The following is a 20,891-nucleotide window of genomic DNA, read 5'->3' as shown; positions in this document are numbered from 1 at the left end:
AAACATGAATGTTGTTGAGCAATCACACACATTTTGTTGTAGGCCTAGTATAGATCAGACGTTCAAATAATATATGCAGCCCATTGAAACGTGTTATCTATAAACATAGTATTTTTTGCTCATGTGACCTGCTATATTTAGGCTAAATTAAAACCAGAAAAAAGGGAGAGATTTTTGTTATTCGTTATTTATTTATTTTTTAAAAAGGCTGTAAAATTTGGTTTGCATTTATTCTACAGTGCCTCATAACTAATAATTCTGTGCACTTCCATACATTAATAAAAACATATTGCCTAAAGAATTGATCATTCATTCACCTCAGAAATAATGACATCCTGCTCTCCCCTACACAAAAGTATTAGTGAAAAAAGTAGTGAAAAAAGTATCGTATTGGTATCGGTATCGGCAATACGGACCCTATATGTATTTGGTATCGGATCGATACCAAATTTTGCAGTATCGCCCACCACTACTGTCTAGCCTTCTTTACTAGCAGGCCCGTCGGAAGGGGGGGGGGGGGGGCCTCGCGCTCTGATGGGCCTCGCACCTGGCCAATGATGTTGCAGATTTATCTCTAAATCTTTATTGCTGCTCTTTATACAATATGTCTCTAAAATAAAGAACTGTATTTCATTTAAATCTGCATAGACATTGTTTAAGATTTAAAAACAAAGTAAATAAAAATGAATATCTTTTAATTTTATTTCATGACGTCGTTACGTAGGCTAGGCTTGTAGCGGCCGCCGGCCGGCCAGGCTTGTAGCGGCCGGGAAGGCGAGCCAGAACGAAGGGGAAATGTCGGCAGCACGTCCGCGCGACTGCTTTCGTAAATTTCAGAAAAGAAAGAAACTAAAACAGAAAGAGGAGTTCAACAAGACACTGCATGGTTCTCTGGATCGGTTTGTGAATAATTCATCTAGAGATGTGGCCGAGCAGCAGCAGGCACACAGGGATAGTGACAGTGATAGTGGTATCCTCAATAGTTTAGTTTGAATGTCGTGCGCTCCATATCGACAAATTGCGTTCAGTAGCCTAATAGCCTACTTCATGACCATTTTCTTCAAGTCAAAATGTTCACCTTTAGCTATGTCTGTGTTAACATGTATGTCTCTGTTGTTGATGTGACGGATAATAAACGGCTTATTATGGCCAACGATTTATGTGCCTGCTATAATGTTATATATCTTTCCCCCTCTTAAAGACATGTCAATGTATTATCCTACTACTAAATATACACCGACAGTAGCCTAAGTTACGTGTAAAGTAGGCTATTGCATGATTCCATGCATGTATAGTTAAAAGGGCCTAGCACCCGTCAAGTTCGCACAGGGCCTCGCCCCCCTTTTGCGACGGGCCTGTTTACTAGACTGATGGTATGAGTTGACCATGTTAGTTCTCTGAGATATGGGTACCCAGGTATTTGTAGCTGGTGACTCTCTCCACTGGTGTCCCATTTATCTTGAGTGGTGTGTAAGTGGTCCTTGCTTTTCTCTCCGGAAGTCCACCACCATCTCTTTTGTTTTAGAGACGTTCAGGTCTAAGTTGTTGATCCTACACCATGATGTCAGCCTATCCACCTCTTCCAAGTAGGCGACCTCATTGCTGTTAGAGATCAAGCCAACAACCACTGTGTCATCAGCAAATTTCACAATGGAGTTAGAGCTGTGCAGTCGTAGGTGCAGAGCAGTGATATTCAAGGTTCCTAGATAAATAGATAGATAGATAGATACTTTATTGATCCCCAAGGGGAAATTCAATGTCTCAGTAGCATACAGACATCACACACAACATGCACTTACAGCAGAAATGGTAAATATAAGTATAAACATATAACCAAACTCCACTGTACAATAGAGAAAAACGAAATACTAAATATACTATATAAATTAAATTAAAAAATCCAGTGTGCTTGAGGGTGATCAAGCATGAGACGCTTGCAGTGACAGGGCCGGGACTGGCCTGTAGTTCTGTGTGCATGGTAAGGTGCTCAAGAGAGTGAGATTAACTATGTAAGTGAATAGGTTCAAATGACATTGCCTGGCCTATAGTAACGTTGATACAAAGATCCACATGATAAATTGCCTGCAAGAACAGGAAAGGTGAGGGACCGCCACCACCCTGCGTCAATTTGGTGAAAAAACACAGCAGACCTCCTCTCTGTATTTAGCTGTATAGTGACCGCCACCACCCTGCGTCAATTGGGTGAAAAACCACAGCAGACCTCCTTCCTGTATTTAGCTGTAGTGGTTTTAAGTGGTTTTAAGTCACAAACGCATTAGGTGTTAGTGAAGTTAGTTCCACAGTTGGATAGACCATGTACAGTCCACAGAAAGGTCAAGGTAAGTCATCAAAACTAATATGCCACTTGTCTTTAATGTCGCCACTGCTATTCTGAAATATCACATATAGGACAGGCGAGCATGTAGGCTATAAAGTATTTAACTTCCAGCTGATGAAGTTAGGTTACAGGTTATGGACAGAAGTGCTGTGCACAGCAAGACATCTCAATTTAGAAAATAAAGCGTTAACATTATAACATTGAACTCCAGCCAACCACTTGTGTAAATCTGGGCAGATTGAGTGGGTAGGCTCTCGATTATCAGCGCATCTTATCCTACTTTCATGTACTTTTCTTGGGTTTTCATACTTTCATACAAGCTTTTGATACAATGTTTTAGAAATGTATGCTGTTTAGGATGTGTATGTAGCCTAATTTTAGGTGTGCTGCACAATCTTTTAAAAATACATAGCAATAAGTAAATGTTGATCTTCCAATAGAGATTCCACACAAACTAGTTTGTATGTTGTTGTTGTTGTTTGTCTCAGCCTTGTTCGCCGCGCCCGTGTCAGAGCCCTCCGCTCCTTCTTCTCCGCCCGCCAGCATGTTTGACAGCGTCCCGGGTTACGAGGGAACCGTGATAGGAGGAGGTGAGTTTCGGGGAGCAGGATTTCAGTGCGAGTCAGTAGGCTTTTATGTATGAACATAAGTTGATGCTTTGGCATTTTCCCTCAACTTCATATTGACAGGTGGATTTCTGCCTCCACCTATGCCAACTGTGCCAGTTCCGATGCCCGAGCCAGGACAAACATACCCAGACTGGAAGTAAGATATCTCTCTATCTCTCTCTCTCTCAACTATTGCACCTGTTGTAACCTATATATAGGGCCTAGTCCAGTGTTTTTCAACCACTGTGCCGGGGCACACTAGTGTGCCGTGAGAGATCATCAGGTGTGCCGCAGAAAAATTACCCAAATGTCTTGCATAGAAGCCATAATAAGGCCATATATGTGTATTATTTGAAATTTTAGGCTATGGTATGTTTATTTTTTCTTCACACAGGATGTTAGTGTGCCGTGGGACATTTTAAGTGTCAAAAGTGTGCCGTGGCACAAAAAAGGTTGAAAAACACTGGCCTAGTCTACTATAGGCTACCTGGCCCATACACATTGATTACAGTTCCCAGTCAGATTTCAGTTGTACAATTTCAATTGCACAATACTGGTAATTCCGCTACATCTAAGCTTTAAAGCAAGTGGTGTATGTATCTGCATGAGTGTGTGTGTGTGTGTGTGTGTGTGTGAGAGTTTGTGTGTGTGTATGTGTCAGTGATGGAAATTCTCTTAAAAAAAACAGCCACTGGCAGACAATTCATCAGCACTCAATTATTTTGTGTCCTTGAGCAAGGCAGCTCACTGCTCCGGGGTTAGTGTGTGCTTCACCTCACTGTGTGTTTACTGTGTGCTCTGTGTGTTCACTAATTCATGGATGAAATAAATGCAGAGACCAAATTCCTTGTATGCCCAAGAATACTTGGCCTAGAAACCTGATTTACATTTACATTTGACAAAAGGTTATGTTGGGGTTATGCTTATGAACAATACAGGTGCATCTAAAAGAAATGAGAATATTGTGGAAAAGCCCGCTGTCCTGCACAGACTGAGAGATTAAAGCAACACCAAAGAGTTTTTTGTAACTTAAAATAATGTTTCCAAAATGTGGTTCATCAACTTGTAACAGGGTGAACGGCACTTCTGCATTCGCTTCGCAGCCCTCTATCGGCTATAACCGCACTATGTAAGTTTGCCAAATCGGGTAGCGGATCTGTAGTTCGATGGAATAAGACATAAGAAACTACAAATTTGACGTGCGTTTGATATTGCAATACATTGTACTTTCATAAATCATGCAACATATTCTACTTTGTCTGTGGACATTGTTATTTGCAAAGCCGGTGCTGGATAAACAAATAGCGTGCGTGCAACAGAGGGAAAGTTCTTTGGTGTTGCTTTAAAGACTCAGGAAACCACTGTCAGTGTTTTGATTTAATTAGCTGATTAGAGCTAATCTCAGGTTGACATTTCTGTATTATAACTTCTTTATTCTAAAATGTTGAAATTCAGGATTCATGATTTCCATGAGCTGTAAACCGTAATCAACAAAATTAGAATCATTAAGATTAAAACCAAAAAAAGGCTTGAAAAAATAAATTACAGGAAAAATGAACTTTTCCATGATATTCAAATGTTTTGAGATGCACCTGTATAATCCATCAATGATAGCGTCAATTATCCATCCAAAATAACAATAATCCAACTAACATTATTGTGCCCTCGTTTTGAGAAGTCAGATTGTAGCTGCAACTGTGTCGCGGGATGCTGAATTTGCAGTCATATTTGTCTCGCCAGCTTTATTTTCACTTAATAAATAAAACAAAACCTGAAGGAAAAAAATACAGATGACCTCGGTGTCCTCAGTGGTAGATAGGAGCATGAAAATGGTACATAATAGTAATGATAAAGTCGCTGACTGCACCTTTAATTTAATCTGTCACACTCAAAAAGTGCCAGAGTATTGTTTATGGAATGTTGGTGCATAATTGGAAATGTCTTACTTTAGGTGGTAACATTTGAGACCATCCATTTTTTCCACGTGTATTGTTTGCATGAGTGGCAGAATGTTAAAAGTTGAGCTATTTTATTTTTTATTTTAATTATTTTCCGAGTTGCTACCGTAACCATGTTGCTGCATTCTTGTCTGCAGCATTCCGTCCATCACCGAGGAAACGGCCCGAGATGCCTTCATCATGTTCGCCTCCAGCAAGTGCTGCTACCGCACCGGCCCAGCCAGGAACGGAGTCATCACCAGAATGGAGGCCTTCAACACCTACAGGGTGAAGGGTGCACTCTCTTTCACACACACACACACACACATACACATAGACACACACACACACACACACACACACACACACACATATATACACACACACACACAGACACACACACACACACACACACACACACACACACATATATACACACACACAAACAACAATCAGTCCTTATACCTATTCTTATGTTTGTCTTTTCAGTATCGCCTAGAGACCTTCAATGAGTCAAGATCTACTGAATGGAGCCAGGAGCCCTACAATGGTAAAATGTCAAAGCCATGATCAATCACATTGTTGACATTTTTTACAACTGATCTCTCATTTTCTGAAACTTGGTCTCATTTAGTATGGTTAGACATTTTCAGTGCATTTTTGCATTTTCATTTTTAGATTGTGGAAAATATTTTTTTACAAAAGTTCATTATGAGATATTACAACTTATTTAGTCAACACATAAGTGCATGGCTATTCAGGGTGCTGAGGGTTGTTATGGTAACATAATTGTTTTAGTGTGTATTATTTAGGTGTAACCACAGCAACACATCAGCACAACCAATATTCTCCTTTGGAACTCATATGTGTCTTGCATTTTAAAGCATAGTTTATTCTTTCAGTGCCAGATCCCAGAAATCATTTGGCACATCATGTAAATTTCACGTTTTGTGTGTAAGCCATTAACTGCTAATGGCATGATAATTGTTTTTATCGTGTGTGTGTGTTTGTAAACATGTGTTAGGGCAACCTGTGGATGCCTTCACACAAGCAGTTCCAGGCCCATGGGACGTCCCTGCCCAGGCTCCAGCTTTCTTCAAGGATCATACCCAAGATATCAGAGTGCCCTACACTTCATCTGTGAAGGTATATTCTTGGTCTCTTCCACCTCTCTCTCTTTCTCTCTCATTTTCTCTCTCTCTCTCTCTCTAATTGTCTTTTTCAAATGACATATGAATGTCTGTATGGAATGTGATAACTGGACTGCTTGTCTCTCTCTCTCTCTCTCTCTCTGCCCTGAGCAGAATTGCTATGTATGCCTTGGGATGGGCAGAACCCCATGCAAGGACTGCGCTGGAGCCGGCAATGTGAGTGTCTCATGGGATCAACACACAACACACTGACAGAGCCGGCAATGTGAGTGTCTCATGGGATCAACACACACGGCAATGTGAGTGTCTCATGGGATCAACACACACGGCAATGTGAGTGTCTCATGGGATCAACACACAACACACTGACAGGGCCGGTACCTGCATGCTGGCTCTGCACACAACACCTACCACTGACTTTGACACACTGTATGTGTCTAACAAAAAGACTGCTTAAGTGACCATCATAAACCAAAGTAATCTGGTTAAAAGCTCTCTAGGATAACATTTAGGCTACTTAAGCAATATAGCATGAGTGAGAGTGGGAGGTGATGTTCGGCTGTAGCCACGAGGCCGAGGGAATATCCATTACCAATCCCACAATCACAAGTGCTATATTGCTTTTATACAACAATTCTACATCAAACTAAACTAGAAAAGCATTTCCTGAAGGAAATACAGTGCATGAAAATGCAAAAAATATGATGTAAAATATCATACAGAGTAAAAACAAACTATATTGGTTGCTAGGTAGATGAGGTTTAATATAGTTGGAGTGACTGAACAGTTAAATAGGTGGATAGTTTATATGGTTAAATGATTTGCTTGGTAGATAAGGTTTAATATAGTTGGAATGATTGAACAGTTAAATAGGTGGATAATACTTAACTTAGTTAACTTAGCTAATGTTTTCATTTTTAGTAGTTATGCTAACTAGCATGTTAGCAATGCTAACATGCTAACTATGTTAACCATGTGACTTAGCTAACCTAGCTAATCATTTTTAGCAGTTTTACTAACTATGCTAACTAGCATGCTAACATGTTAGCATGCTAACTATTGTACTTAGCTAACTTAGCTAATCATTTTTAACAGTTTTGCTAAAAATGCTAACTAGCATGCTAACATGCTAGCATGCTAACTATGCTAACCATGTGACTTAGCTAACTTAGTTAATCATTTTTAGCAGTTTTGCTAAAAATGCTAACTAGCATGCTAACATGCTAGCATGCTAACTATGCTAACCATGTGACTTAGCTAACTTAGCTAACTAGCTACAGTGGGTAGGAGTCATAGTTGATGACAAGTAACAGTTACAATGGCTGAACAGTTAAAAAGTTCAGTAGTTTAAAGGGTTAAATTGTTTAACAGTGAAATATTGTAGTGAGGACTTTTATTTTGAAACAGTTTTTGGCAGAGGAAGCAGTTGGACAGGATGTGTAGTCTTAATAGGGCCAGTTTGTATGCTTAAAGCCTGAGACTGGCAGTTGATGCAGCTGGCCCGAACACCTGCCATAGGATTCTAATTGCTTAATGGCAGTCTTAAAGGAACACGCCACCCAAAATCAGTAGTGATATATGTTCTTACCGTAACTTTCACGAGTTGAGTCGTACCTCTCCCGCGTCGGTAGGTGCACTCAAACGCTCTGTCGCGCGGCGCGAATGTGTTAGCATGTTGCTATGCTAGCGGGCTCTGCCGTGGCCGTAGAGAGAGGCACATAGCAGTATTCAAACACCTCCACGTTTTACCTACTTAAATACAGTTGCACGAGTAGTTGATGAAAAATGTTAGGGCACACAACATGAAACGTGACGATTTTCCAAGCGAATAAACATGAGAACTACAATGTGTGGCGCAATAGCACTTGGGAGTACTTTGACCTAGCGTGGTAATATTATTAACACCTAATTGTAGATCCTATCCACCACAGAGTTTAGAATCCATGCTGGATCGACCCTCAGCCTCTCCCTCCCCTCTGAGCGAGAGAGGCACACACACTAGAGATGTGCTGATGGGCTATTATTTCAACCATAACTGCATAGCAAAACTTATCATCCATCAGCACCAAAGTTTGTTGACCAATTTTCAAAACTACACCTGCCCACCATCCGCTGGTTGTTTTAATGTAGGCTATATGGGTGATGCAGCGCTGCTGACGTGAGGCTAGAAAGCCCTTGCCTGTTCTAGAAAGACTGATCTAATGCAGCAAATATATTAAAAGGCAAAAGTCGTACATTGGCTAGGCCTATCCCCAGAATATCAGCAGCAAACTCAGTCTCTGTCGCGCAAAACAGTCTCCAAATAAAACGCACATCAGCCTGTTGCCTATTCTGCCAGCTTGTGACAATATATCGTCCAAAATGCTTGATTGCATTGCATTCTCCACATTTTTAGCTACATTTTCATGTACCTCATCAGCATTTTTGTTCAGTGAATCTTTTGTAAATTGCTTTACAATTACCGTCGGGCCCTTGTCAGCAGACTTCGGCTTGCCTCTTGCCATATTCACTCCTTGTCTTCCGATGTCATTTCTGAGTCATCTACAGATGTTCACCTCCCTAAATAGAACCAACTTCAACCTGTGTTATATCCTAGATGAGACTGCCTGGGTTATTTTGTTTAGATATTAGTCTATATATAAAACACATAATTGTAGCCTACCATTCAGGGAATAGGCATTTAAAAGAGAGACAGAGAGTGATATGACTAAGAAATGACATCGGGCGATGGCAGTGCGAGATGTTCAGAACGTAAGAGCTAAAACTTCTACAAACTCACTAACATCCACAGCGGAAAAAGAAGGTAAGAAAAATAGTCGGAAAACTTAGATGTGTAAGGCAAGCAAGCAAGTTTGGCGGTTGTTACTAAAAATGTGAACATGCACGTTGCATTGTTGTGCGATGGACTTTCAGAATGAATGGAGTCGGAGTTTCTTTAATATCGAGGCGTCATATTTGTCCGATGGCCTGCTATAAAATGAATTGCGATGTCTGTCTGAAAAAGACGCGCTCGTGCAGTCAAAATGAATGGGAGTCTTCAGAACAGGCTTGTCAGTCAACCTGACATAACAGTGTGTAAAGTAGCCTATAATGTGAATGACTTGTTATTTTATCAAGGATTTCTTTCTTTTTGCAAAAAATAAAGTACAATAGGCATTAATTAGTAGGCCAGGAGCATGCTGAAATTATGTGGCAAATTGCGTTTTTTATTACAATGATAAAATTGTAAAAGGACGTGACCGAAGCTGAGGCAAGCCAGGCAATAGGCCTATAGGCCCGACGGTAATTGTAAAGCAATTTACAAAAGATTCACTGAACAAAAATGCTGATGTGGTACATGAAAATGTAGCTAAAAATGTGGAGAATGCAATGCAATCAAGCATTTTGGACGATATATTGTCACAAGCTGGCAGAATAGGCAACAGGCTGATGTGCGTTTTATTTGGAGACTGTTTTGCGCGACAGAGACTGAGTTTGCTGCTGATATTCTGGGGATAGGCCTAGCCAATAGGGTTGGGTATCGTTTGAATTTGAACGATTCCGATTCCAATTCCGATTTCTTATTTCGATTCCGGTTCCTAACGATTCTCGATTCCGATTTTTTTAAGAGGCAGGGTAAAAAATGTTTTAAATGAGCTAGCTAACCAACGGTCTTTCTCAGGGTATCTGCACATTTTCCAAGTGCAAATTTAAAGACTTTTAAGACCTTTTCAAGACATCTAAATGAAACTTAAGACTATACCACGGCAAAAATATATATATGACTGTTTATGCAATAGTTTTTTTTTCCTACTAATTTTAACCCCCACCCCATTTTGGATGTCTACAGAAGTTACCAAATATATTTTGGCGAAAGAAAAATAATTGTGTGTGAATTACCTTCAAAGCTACAGTATAAATGCCCAATTTTAGGGTCTGGGCTGCTTGCTTTTGAAGCTGGCTGTAGCCTACATATTTGGTTTTGCTTACTGCTGAGGCTGACTGTTCTTCACCTGTGTCTGAAGTAGCCTAGGCTACTTGCCAAAGGCATGTGCACTGGACTGGATTCCCTTCAATATTTTTTTCAAAGTTAGACTAAGCTATTTACATATTTTAATAAGCCTATACAATTTACTATTTGCATCTATTGTCCAATATGCAGCACAGCAAATTAAAGTTAATCCACTGCTTTACATTTTGCATACCAGTTGTATCTAAACCAACCAAAGCTTGACTGAAACATTGTAAAACCATTGACTTGTTTTAAATGAATTAAGAGACAGGTCCTCCTCGCATGATCCTGCTGAAAACTGCTGGTTTCATCTCAAGCACGCACGTATTATGAACGCACGTTTTTTTTTTATGTAGCCAGTCGCCGACATTCAAAAAATATGCGGTTATAGTTCACAACTTTTGCGAAGTAGGCCTAGCCTACTGGGAAACGCTGGCAAGCAAGCTGCTGACAGATATTACAGGTAGGCTATTATAACGTAGACAGATATTTTCTTCCCTAGGCTAGGCCAGCAACACACGCTGGAAAGATGCAAACAGATCTACTTAACATATACAGTATTTCCTCCTGATTGCGAAGCACTGCACATCATTTGACCAGCAGTCTTCGCGTCCATAGTTTGTTAAACGATGCTGCGTCCGAGCAACGATTTTAGATGCCAAGCGCAACTCCAAAAAGGAGAACAAATGAGCGTCCGGCTTGAGGCTGCGCCGAACGCCGGACAGGGCTTTTAAAATCCATATGTCTGGTCTAAATTCGAACGTATGGCCAGCCTATCGCTCTTTCTCCCGCTCATTCTACCGTAGGCTTCCTCATTCCACGTAGGCTACCTGTATATCTCTCTGGCCTCAGCTACACCACGAAAACGTCAGGCATATTATTTTGTACATAGGCCTACTGTATTATTACCGTTTTCACACCTTTAACCACACCCGTGAAAAACATCTTCACTCTGCAACCACTACACTGCAACCACTACACTTAAATACACGAAACTGGATTGAGACATCACTCGCTCTCTTGCACTCGCTGGCTGTCCCATACGCACATTTAATACTTCTCGAAAATTCAGTTGTATTTAAGACTATTTAAGGATCCACGGGAACCCTGCTTTCTGAATGAAATAGTCTGACCTTCTCCATGAATTTTAATTCTATGAACTATGGACTTCTTCGTTGGTGTTCAGCCGTTTCTTCTTCAGGTCGGTGGACTGGGAATCGAAACTAGGAATCGAAATTTAAACTTTTGAACGATTCCGGGAAAATCGCAAAGATAGTCCCGGTTCCAACCAATACTCGATATTCGATACCCAAGCCTACTAGCCAATGTACGACTTTTGCCTTTTAATATATTTGCTGCATTAGATCAGTCTTTCTAGAACAGGCAAGGGCTTTCTAGCCTCACGTCAGCAGCGCTGCATCACCCATATAGCCTACATTAAAACAACCAGCGGATGGTGGGCAGGTGTAGTTTTGAAAATTGGTCAACAAACTTTGGTGCTGATGGATGATAAGTTTTGCTATGCAGTTATGGTTGAAATAATAGCCCATCAGCACATCTCTAGTGTGTGTGCCTCTCTCGCTCAGAGGGGAGGGAGAGGCTGAGGGTCAATCCAGCATGGATTCTAAACTCTGTGGTGGATAGGATCTACAATTAGGTGTTAATAATATTACCACGCTAGGTCAAAGTACTCCCAAGTGCTATTGCGCCACACATTGTAGTTCTCATGTTTATTCGCTTGGAAAATCGTCACGTTTCATGTTGTGTGCCCTAACATTTTTCATCAACTACTCGTGCAACTGTATTTAAGTAGGTAAAACGTGGAGGTGTTTGAATACTGCTATGTGCCTCTCTCTACGGCCACGGCAGAGCCCGCTAGCATAGCAACATGCTAACACATTCGCGCCGCGCGACAGAGCGTTTGAGTGCCCCTACCGACGCGGGAGAGGTACGACTCAACTCGTGAAAGTTACGGTAAGAACATATATCACTACTGATTTTGGGTGGCGTGTTCCTTTAATAGAGCCATATTGTATGCTTAAAGCCTGAGACAGAGTATATAGTTTAAAAGTTAAATGTAGATAGTGTAATGGATGTTGATAGACAGAAAGTTGAATGGATGTTGATAGGCAGATTGTTTAATGGATGTTGATGGATAGTTTAATGGGTGGATGAGTGAATGGTTTGAAGAGGATGAATGGATAGAAAGTTGGAGGAAATGTGTCTTATATCCTTGTAGAATGGAGAGACAGAGAGAGTTGGTCTAGTTCAGTAGAAAGCAGTTGATACAGGTGCAATCAGTTGAACTGATTCTTTGATGGGGCCTAGATGAGCAGCTGGAAGATGATACCAGGTGCAAATCAAGTTAATTAGTCCATTGTGATGTCATCAGCCCATGTTAAGTCTATGGGGAAATTTTGAGCAGTTTTTAATTAATAGTTTAAAAAGTATAAAAGTTACAAAGATGAAAAATACAAAGCCCACATGTCATAAGTAAGACCTACGCAACGCAGTTTGAATGAAGTTTCTACGTTAAACGGTTGAAGCTGCATTAACTGCGTTAGAAGAAGAAGAATAAGAAGAAGAAGAAGCCTAGGAAGAACAGTAGAGTGCATTTTCATGCACTCTAATAATCTGAAAAAAAAAACATTATAAACATTATAAAATTATTTCAACTTCGTTTTTACGCATCAAAAAATAGTTCCATTTTCAATAGACAGCGTGTTGATTGCCACGTAACCAACATTCCAGATCCCTCTCCAACGGGTCTTTGTGTTTTTTCGTGTCTTCGTTGAAAGGTGTTTTCACCCTCTTTTAAAAGAATGAGTTTGGTTGAAATTAACAGCATAGTTACTGATCCCATATAGCTCCCCTTTGGTTGTTCTAATGGTGGCATACAATTCCTGAAGTAACCTATTGCGCCGAGATCGGATTTGGCGATGGTTTTCAAATGAATGTCTCTCTTCGTTTCAGATAGCCAGGTGTTAAAACAGTTAATGGCCCATGACGTTTGCTTAACAGTGTTGCTTTCGTGCCGGCTCTTTTTGATACAGTCCAGTTTGTCTGCGCTGAGACAAACTGGACTGTATTGAGCACCTGGATGAAGATGCAGTCTCTTCCCGCTTGACTGTCATATGTTAACTCAAAAGCTATTTTAGTGAAATTGATCTCCATTTTTTTTTTCATTTACAAAGGCTACTACTCGCTTTTTTCAATTATGAGAACTTTACATTGCTACATTGTGTCAAAGCGTTACAGAATCTTTGCATTGTATCCCGGAGTGATTTATTATTAGCTGTGCAAAGTCTGAGTTGAAATGTCCAGGGATATTCTAGCCTGGCAATTTGCCATCCCCTTGGTACGCTTCGCTTCTACAAGGGTCTGGGATCTCGGCTATTGACGAACGTTTGCAAGCTGGATGCGTGGACTCGGTAGAAGTTTGAAACGATTGGATCTGATTTCACCCAATCGCTAAAGTTTGGCCGTGATGTATGTTATGCGCCAGCTCGATCGTGAAGTAAGCTACACTACAACACTCAGAAATTGCCCACAACAATCATTCTCCACCAAAGCGAATAAGATGGATGTAAATGACCATGCCAGCTTTGCGATACAAATGTAAGAATTAGTGGAAGAATAGCAAATAACTATTAACAGTAAGGTTGAAGATAACATATTGTAACGCCGATGAGAAGTTAGGAGACGGGGAGGCTGATATATCGTTCCAAAACTCCGGTAGATTATTTCCTATAGATGTACAGGCTAGTGCACGGGCAACAGGAGGTGTCCACTACAAAATAACAAAATGATCGCTGATAAATCACGGTCTCAATCACTCGTCATTCACATTCATCGGCCAACACAACGCAACACAACTCAGTCGCACGTAATCCACTTCTACTCTGACTAAATTTAGACGTCTTAGAACCCCCTATTCTATTCCCTCCCCTTAGCAATCGCTAACCTATCCATACGCCTAAATATTCCCTCCCGGACACCTCCCCCCAATCAAAACACATCAGAACTCATTGACACATTCCATGACACAGGAGGGAGAGAGACACAAACACTCGCGCACACACACATGCACACGCCGGGAACACAGGGGGAAGCCCAACACGGGGGCAAATAGCCTCGGCGATACAATATCATCACAATTGTCAAAGCTAGATGTGATCATCATTGAAAACACGCCGCTTCATTCATACCGGGTCTGCCGCACATGCTGTAATTAAATATCGAGGCTACTGCGCGATACAAATGAAACGTTTGCCAAATCCCATAGGGAGTAGGGCCACGACATCTTTGCCCGAAATAAAATGTGTTAAACACTCCTTTTGTTTGGAGTTCAGTTCCTGAATATTTGGAAGCGTAGCCAGCACGGACTGAATTGCTTCATTAACTTATGCCATTGCCAAACTCCTCGAGGACTACAATTCAATCTCGAAAGAATCTCGACGTCGTCTCTCACAACTCCCGCCTCCTGCTCGCTGATTGGCGCAGAGTCGAATCTACCGCTGCGAACGCGGCCAATGGCCGGAATCCCAGACGGAGTCGTGGAGGGAGATGAAAATCGAGCGGAAGTACGTAGGAAGGCAATTAAGGCCAGGCTAGGGATATTCCAACTCATGCAACGTCTCTCGGCCAATCAGAAACAAATAAATAGTTCCATAGAACCCAATTGTTGTGTAAACCCTCGTATTTTTCTGTTTCTTTCCCAACAGAAAGTTTGCAGGGTGTGCAATGGCTCTGGTTGGTGCCATGGAGATGATCGCTGCTCGCACTGCAATGGAAGAGGAAGAAAGAAGTAAATCTGTGGTTTCACTCTCTAGCAGAGATTTCAAGATTACAAGACAGAACTTGTGACAGGATATAGAATATGGAGCACTACCATATATAGACCATACTCTTTTCTACAATACATGACCTTTAGACAGATGATGATGATGATGAGTGATTTGGTGTTTATCTGCATGTGTGCCCTTGTGTGTCCACAGCTGCAGTCCCTGCAATGGTTAAGGCTCTCGTGAGTGTGACGCATGCCATGGCAGGAGACAGATCCTGGTGTTCATCAACCTACAGGTCCAATGGTGAGGCATCATGCCATCATTCCCAGACATAGGGGCCTGCTGAGGTACAGATCCTGCACCATATGCAGAACCACGGGTCACTTCCCCATCCCAGCCCATCTCTCTCTCCCACTCACATAAGTAAGGGGCAGCCGTGGCCTACTGGTTAGTGCTTCGGACTTGTAACCGGAGGGTTGCCGTTTAGAACCCCGACCAGTAGGCACGGCTGAAGTGCCCTGAGCGTCGCTGTTGTTGCAGGCATCTCACTGCGCCGGGATTAGTGTGTACTTCACCTCACTTTGTGTTCACTGTGTGCTGAGTGTGTTTCACTAATTCACGGATTGGGATAAATGCAGAGACCAAATTTCCCTCACGGGATCAAAAGAGTATACAGTATATACTTATACTTACACTCTCTCCACTGACCTGTCAAATTAAAAGCAACTCCCCCCCTGAAGAAAAAAAAAACATATATAAATATCATCCCCAGACCTCTCTTTACAGATACGATGATGCCTTAAAGTGGTCAATAGTAATGCAATGCGGCTGGTTTCATGATTGCTTGTTTTGCAGGACTAACCACACTGATGTCTATGTGGTGGAGCAGGATAGCGGTCTGAAAGTGGACAGTCTTAGTAAAGTGTCAGGGAAGGAGATGTACAAGGATTCCCAAAACCTGGTAAAAGATACTGTCTCTTGTGTCTGTTGTCATAAAGTTTATCTGTGTATGATTTCACGTAATTTATTAACGTTTTTGTAGTTTTGCTCATGTTCTCTAATTTGTGTGTGTGTGTGCATGCATGTGTGCGTGCATGTGTGGGTGTGTGCATGTGTGCGTGTGTGTGTGTGTGTGCATGTGTGTGTGTGCATGTGTTTGTGTGTGTGTGTGTGTGTGTGTGCGCGCATGTGTGTGTGTGTGTGCGTGTGTGTGCGTGTGTGTGCGTGTGTGCGTGTGTGCATGTGTGGTTAGGTATATCCTGTGAGAGGCTTCCCTGACCTTGCTGTGGTCGGAGCATCAGAGAGACTAGTGAGAGAACACTCGGCCAACTACTCTCAGACCTCACGCATCCTGCAGCAGGTAATGAACATGTAAACGACCAGGGCCAGAGTTTTGAATGCTGTTTTTCTTTAACTGATTTATTTATTCTACGCGTGCTGTTTCAGCGGCAGACCATCGAGCTGATCCCCATCACTCGCGTCAGCTACACGTGGAAGGGAGCGCCCTATGTTTATGATGTGTATGGGAATGAATTCAAAGTGAGCTCGGAGGACTACCCTGCCAAGTGCTGCTGCTGCTCTGTGTTGTAACTGCCTGCCAAGAAGATTGCAGTACACTTTTACTCCAGTTGGGGGCACTATGTCCATTGACTCTTTGTAAGAGAGGCCCTGTTATAATGTAATATAGTTATAATTATAGTGTAATGTATGTGGATGCACAGAAGTCTTACATGACATATTAGTTTATTTCTGTACATATGAAACAATACAGCACACAGGGCTTAAAGAGCATGCACTTGATTATCATCTGCTGTATCATGTACTGATAATACTCTCTTCTTTATGCCACTGTCATATGTGTTCCTGTTATATTGATGAGTCTCACTTCACAGAGAATGTCAGAGATATCTATTATTTTGTGAATGGAAGTTCTGTCCGTTCTTATCAGCCCTAGCTACCTATTTAGATTTGCTTGTCTGTGCATTACAAATTTGTCGTCATGTCTGCACTGTAAGTGACCAGAACATTGGGAACTTTACTTCCATAATGAAGGAAGAGAGCTCATCTGACTGATATTTTTGCTCCATTCAAAAAGTCAGTTTGGAGTTCTGCACAACAATGAGGAGATAATTCCAGAATGTCCAGGTGAAGTATTGATTTTAATGTCTGTAATTGTTTTTGACACCTATTTCCTGAAGTTATTTGCTCAGGCCAAAGTTACTGACATTTCTTACAATGTTTGTACAAAAAGGCTAGTTAACTTTATTGTGTGTTTGTTGTACAATAAAGTTTTTAATATTGTTTATGATCATTTGGTACATTACTACAACACCTGGTATGCATGATTTACCCTAAATTTCATCTTGTTTCTGTTATGTGGGCCTAAGTGAGACTAAGTGAATCCACCTAGCAAGACAAAGCAATGGTACTGGCTTTAAAATAAATGGAAAATAATGTCCATTCATAATAAAGTAATTGTTGATAATACATTATCCAAAAATGGTCCTTAGTGTTGGGGCTCTAAGAGGCACTGCCAACCAATCAGCACTGAATTGTTGTTTTGATAAAGAAATATTTGTCTCAGTCAGCAGCAGGATTAGTGTAATGAATAACCTCAAGAGAGATTTGAATTTGTTAAAAAATGTTTGCACAATCAAGACTAAAATGACCATGGCAATAGTACATCTGTCATTTCTATGATCCTTCATTGAATAATATAATTACTGCTGATGTTAACATGCCATACTAGGTTAGAATTCCATAGCAACAAACTAAACTTTGTTGCTATATTGTTAATAGTAAAAATATTTATATAAGTTTATATAAAGTTATTATTATATGGTGAAGGAGACGCACAGGTACAGTACACCTGTGTTATTATATGGTGGAGGAGACGCACAGGTACAGCACACCTGTATATCATTATATGGTGGTGGAGGAGGAGACGCACAGGTACAGTACACCTGTGTTATCATATGGTGGTGGAGGAGGAGACGCACAGGTACAGTACACCTGTGTTATCATTATATGGTGGAGGAGGAGGAGACGCACAGGTACAGTACACCTGTGTTATCATTATATGGTGGTGGAGGAGGAGACGCACAGGTACAGTACACCTGTGTTATCATTATATGGTGGAGGAGGAGGAGACGCACAGGTACAGTACACCTGTGTTATCATTATATGGTGGAGGAGGAGGAGACGCACAGGTACAGTACACCTGTGTTATCATTATATGGTGGAGGAGGAGACGCACAGGTACAGCAAATCAATGGCTACTGTGGTTCTAACTGCCTATAGTGAAGATAGCCTATAGTGAACCAGATGACCCAGTTAGATGAACTCATGGGTTTATAAATGTTTTTGTGGTGTTATGTTCCGTATCCTTCACCTGATGACTTGTGATGTATCACTGTATCATAGGTCAGGCATCACAGTCGAGTACCTACTTGTCCGCTCCAGTCCGTAAGTAGTTCCTACAAGGTGCACACACACACACACACACACACACACACACCTCAGCTAAATTGTCAGTGGCTCTGACACAAAATGTCCCCAAATCTGTTATAGATTCTCTAAAGTGGTGATTTCTTGTGGCTTGTCATATCCAACATAAATCATCTTACTGCATCTGTATTCCAACGGAGGATTGTTTGAGGGCAAAAATAGCTGAATGTATTTTATTGTGGTAGCAGTACTATGCACCTGCGTCCCTTACATAACCTGACTCTCGCCAGATGAATTTCGTTCCGCCTAGCTCCACTCATCCATCTGGGATCAATCCATTGGAGTGGTGCTTCAGAAAGCTGGGCCTTATTAAAAAATCCTTGCATAAGATTGGATAAGCCACTTGTCCGTCATGTATTGACGTGCTACTTCAACCACTCACATCGAAGCCAACCCGTGACGCTGAGAACAGTCTCACAGTCGCTTCTACGCTACATCACATCTATGAAACTCCCGCCCTGTGTCCTGATTGGCTCTACCATAAAATCTCGTGCAGAAATCACTCTCAACGGAAGAGGTCCCAGATGGATGTGAGTGGAGCTAGGCGGAGCTAAGCGGAACGAAATTCATCTGGCGAGAGTCAGGTTATCCCTTACATGCTTGAGCTGCTGGATGCTGTACTGATCACTGAAGTAGACTTGTTAGGATGCTGTACTGATCACTGAAGTAGACTTGTTAGGATGCTGTACTGATCACTGAAGTAGACTTGTTAGGATGCTATACTGATCACTGAAGTAGACTTATTAGGATGCTGTACTGATCACTGAAGTAGACTTGTTAGGATGCTGTACTGATCACTGAAGTAGACTTATTAGGATGCTGTACTGATCACTGAAGTAGACTTGTTAGGATGCTGTACTGATCACTGAAGTAGACTTATTAGGATGCTGTACTGATCACTGAAGTAGACTTATTAGGATGCTGTACTGATCACTGGTGCTTATTAGGATTATTAGGATGCTGTACTGAACGCTGGCGTTTATTAGGACTTATTAGGATGGCTTTACTGATCACTAGCGCTTATTGGGACTTATTGGGGTGGCTTTACTGATCACTGGCATTTATTAGGATTTATTGGGATGGCTGTTCCCCTGCCTCTTAATTGGGAGTTTGATAACCACATTTGGATTTGAACAGGAAATGTAAATCATGAAGACGACTGTTCTGTTTGAACCAAACTGACGGCCTTTTCTTCTCTTCTCCGTAGTTGCAGATCTGGACTGAAGAGAAATGATGGAGCAAAAAACACATCGTAAAGATGCTTCATCATGTCAAGTTCATGCAAATCATCTTTCAGAGATGCATTTAACACTGTTTAAGAATTGTACCTTTTAAGCTCATCCTTGTTTTTCTTCAATCTCAACCTTATTATTCATGAATAGAATGTCCAAAGTTAAGATACATGTATGTTGAGATATGTTTGTGGTAAATAAAAACACATTTGCACTGTTTTTCATGACTATTTTTCCAAATGCCAGCATTTTGCTGACTATGTTTCCCTATGCATAGAAAATGGTCATTTCACTTGCACAATCAATTTCACCAATTTAGGCTCTTTTGTCAAAATTTGGCGTTTGTGGTTTTTGCTGCCGTTTGTGCTTTGCCAGAACAATAACGATAGTAGAGAACAAATACAATAGGATCCCAACAGATTTGTTGCTTCAACTCCTAATAGTCCTGGCAGAGGAAACTGCTTTGCGCCGTTATTAAAATATTATCATATTTTATATGAGACTGCTAGGAACCACCTCACTCCACTCAACCTCCCAGTAGCAGCGTCCAGACACACCCTCTCTACGCAACACCTGATAGCTCCACCAATCATCAGATCTCTCTGTGATGAGGATATCAATTCACTCCAACTGTGCTTTCACATAGTGTAATAATAAGTTATAGAATAAAAGTTTAAAAAAGTTTAAAACATGAATAAATAAGAAGCTAAAATAAAGATACAAGATATACCCCGACACCCAGACTACCCCTACCCATAAATACAATAACTTTGTACTACTAAAAGTGTCATGGTTTGATTCAGGACATGCACCTCCCTCATGAACCACACAATGCACCTTGTACTTTAAGCCCGGGATCTACTTGTCTAGAGCTGCTGAGGGACCTGGTGGCCATTCCCTGTGGACACAACTCCTGCATGGGCTGCATCAGCAGCTACTGGGACCAGGACGAGCAGAGAGGCTGCTACAGCTGCCCCCAACGCAGACACACGTCCCCACAGAGAGCCCCAACAAGAGCCCACTGATGGCCCAGCTGGTGGAGAGGGTGAGGGCCAGACTGACGCACAGGGAGCCCCCACTCACACATATAGAGGAATCCAACATGCACTAATCCCTGAGCCAATACTGTATACAAAGTCCAATAAGCACACAAGCGCACACACACACACACAAACAATCATCTACCATACTCACAGGCTGATACAACACACACGTACACACACACGCTCAGACACAGACACATAATCTCTCCCTCTCATAAACACACTGGAGTGTATTTGGTAGTGTTATGGATCTGTGTTCTGCAGTGGTGTCCTGAGGAAGTGATTTCAGGAGACGTG

At 41.5% G+C, this 20,891-nt stretch overlaps 1 protein-coding gene across 1 annotated transcript; it reads left to right on the top strand.

The window, feature by feature from the left end:
* Window positions 1-795: 795 nt before the first annotated feature.
* LOC143106449 (protein SSUH2 homolog) lies at window positions 796-17,018 on the top strand. Its single transcript, XM_076270720.1, is given in 12 exon segments — window positions 796-970; window positions 2,827-2,928; window positions 3,028-3,103; window positions 5,042-5,171; window positions 5,373-5,433; window positions 5,908-6,029; window positions 6,188-6,250; window positions 14,750-14,832; window positions 15,023-15,115; window positions 15,668-15,773; window positions 16,065-16,172; window positions 16,259-17,018. Coding segments are annotated over 12 exon segments (1,263 nt in total). The 3' UTR covers window positions 16,403-17,018.
* Window positions 17,019-20,891: the final 3,873 nt, after the last annotated feature.

This window comes from Alosa pseudoharengus, unplaced genomic scaffold (genome assembly GCF_046254945.1).
Source record: "Alosa pseudoharengus isolate Yale_2024_CS ecotype anadromous, Long Island Sound unplaced genomic scaffold, YU_APseudo_1.1 YU_APseudo_1.1_scf_6, whole genome shotgun sequence".
Taxonomy (NCBI): domain Eukaryota; kingdom Metazoa; phylum Chordata; class Actinopteri; order Clupeiformes; family Clupeidae; genus Alosa; species Alosa pseudoharengus.
Note: the sequence above shows the minus strand (reverse complement) of the source record. Positions and strands in the feature narration are given on the sequence as shown.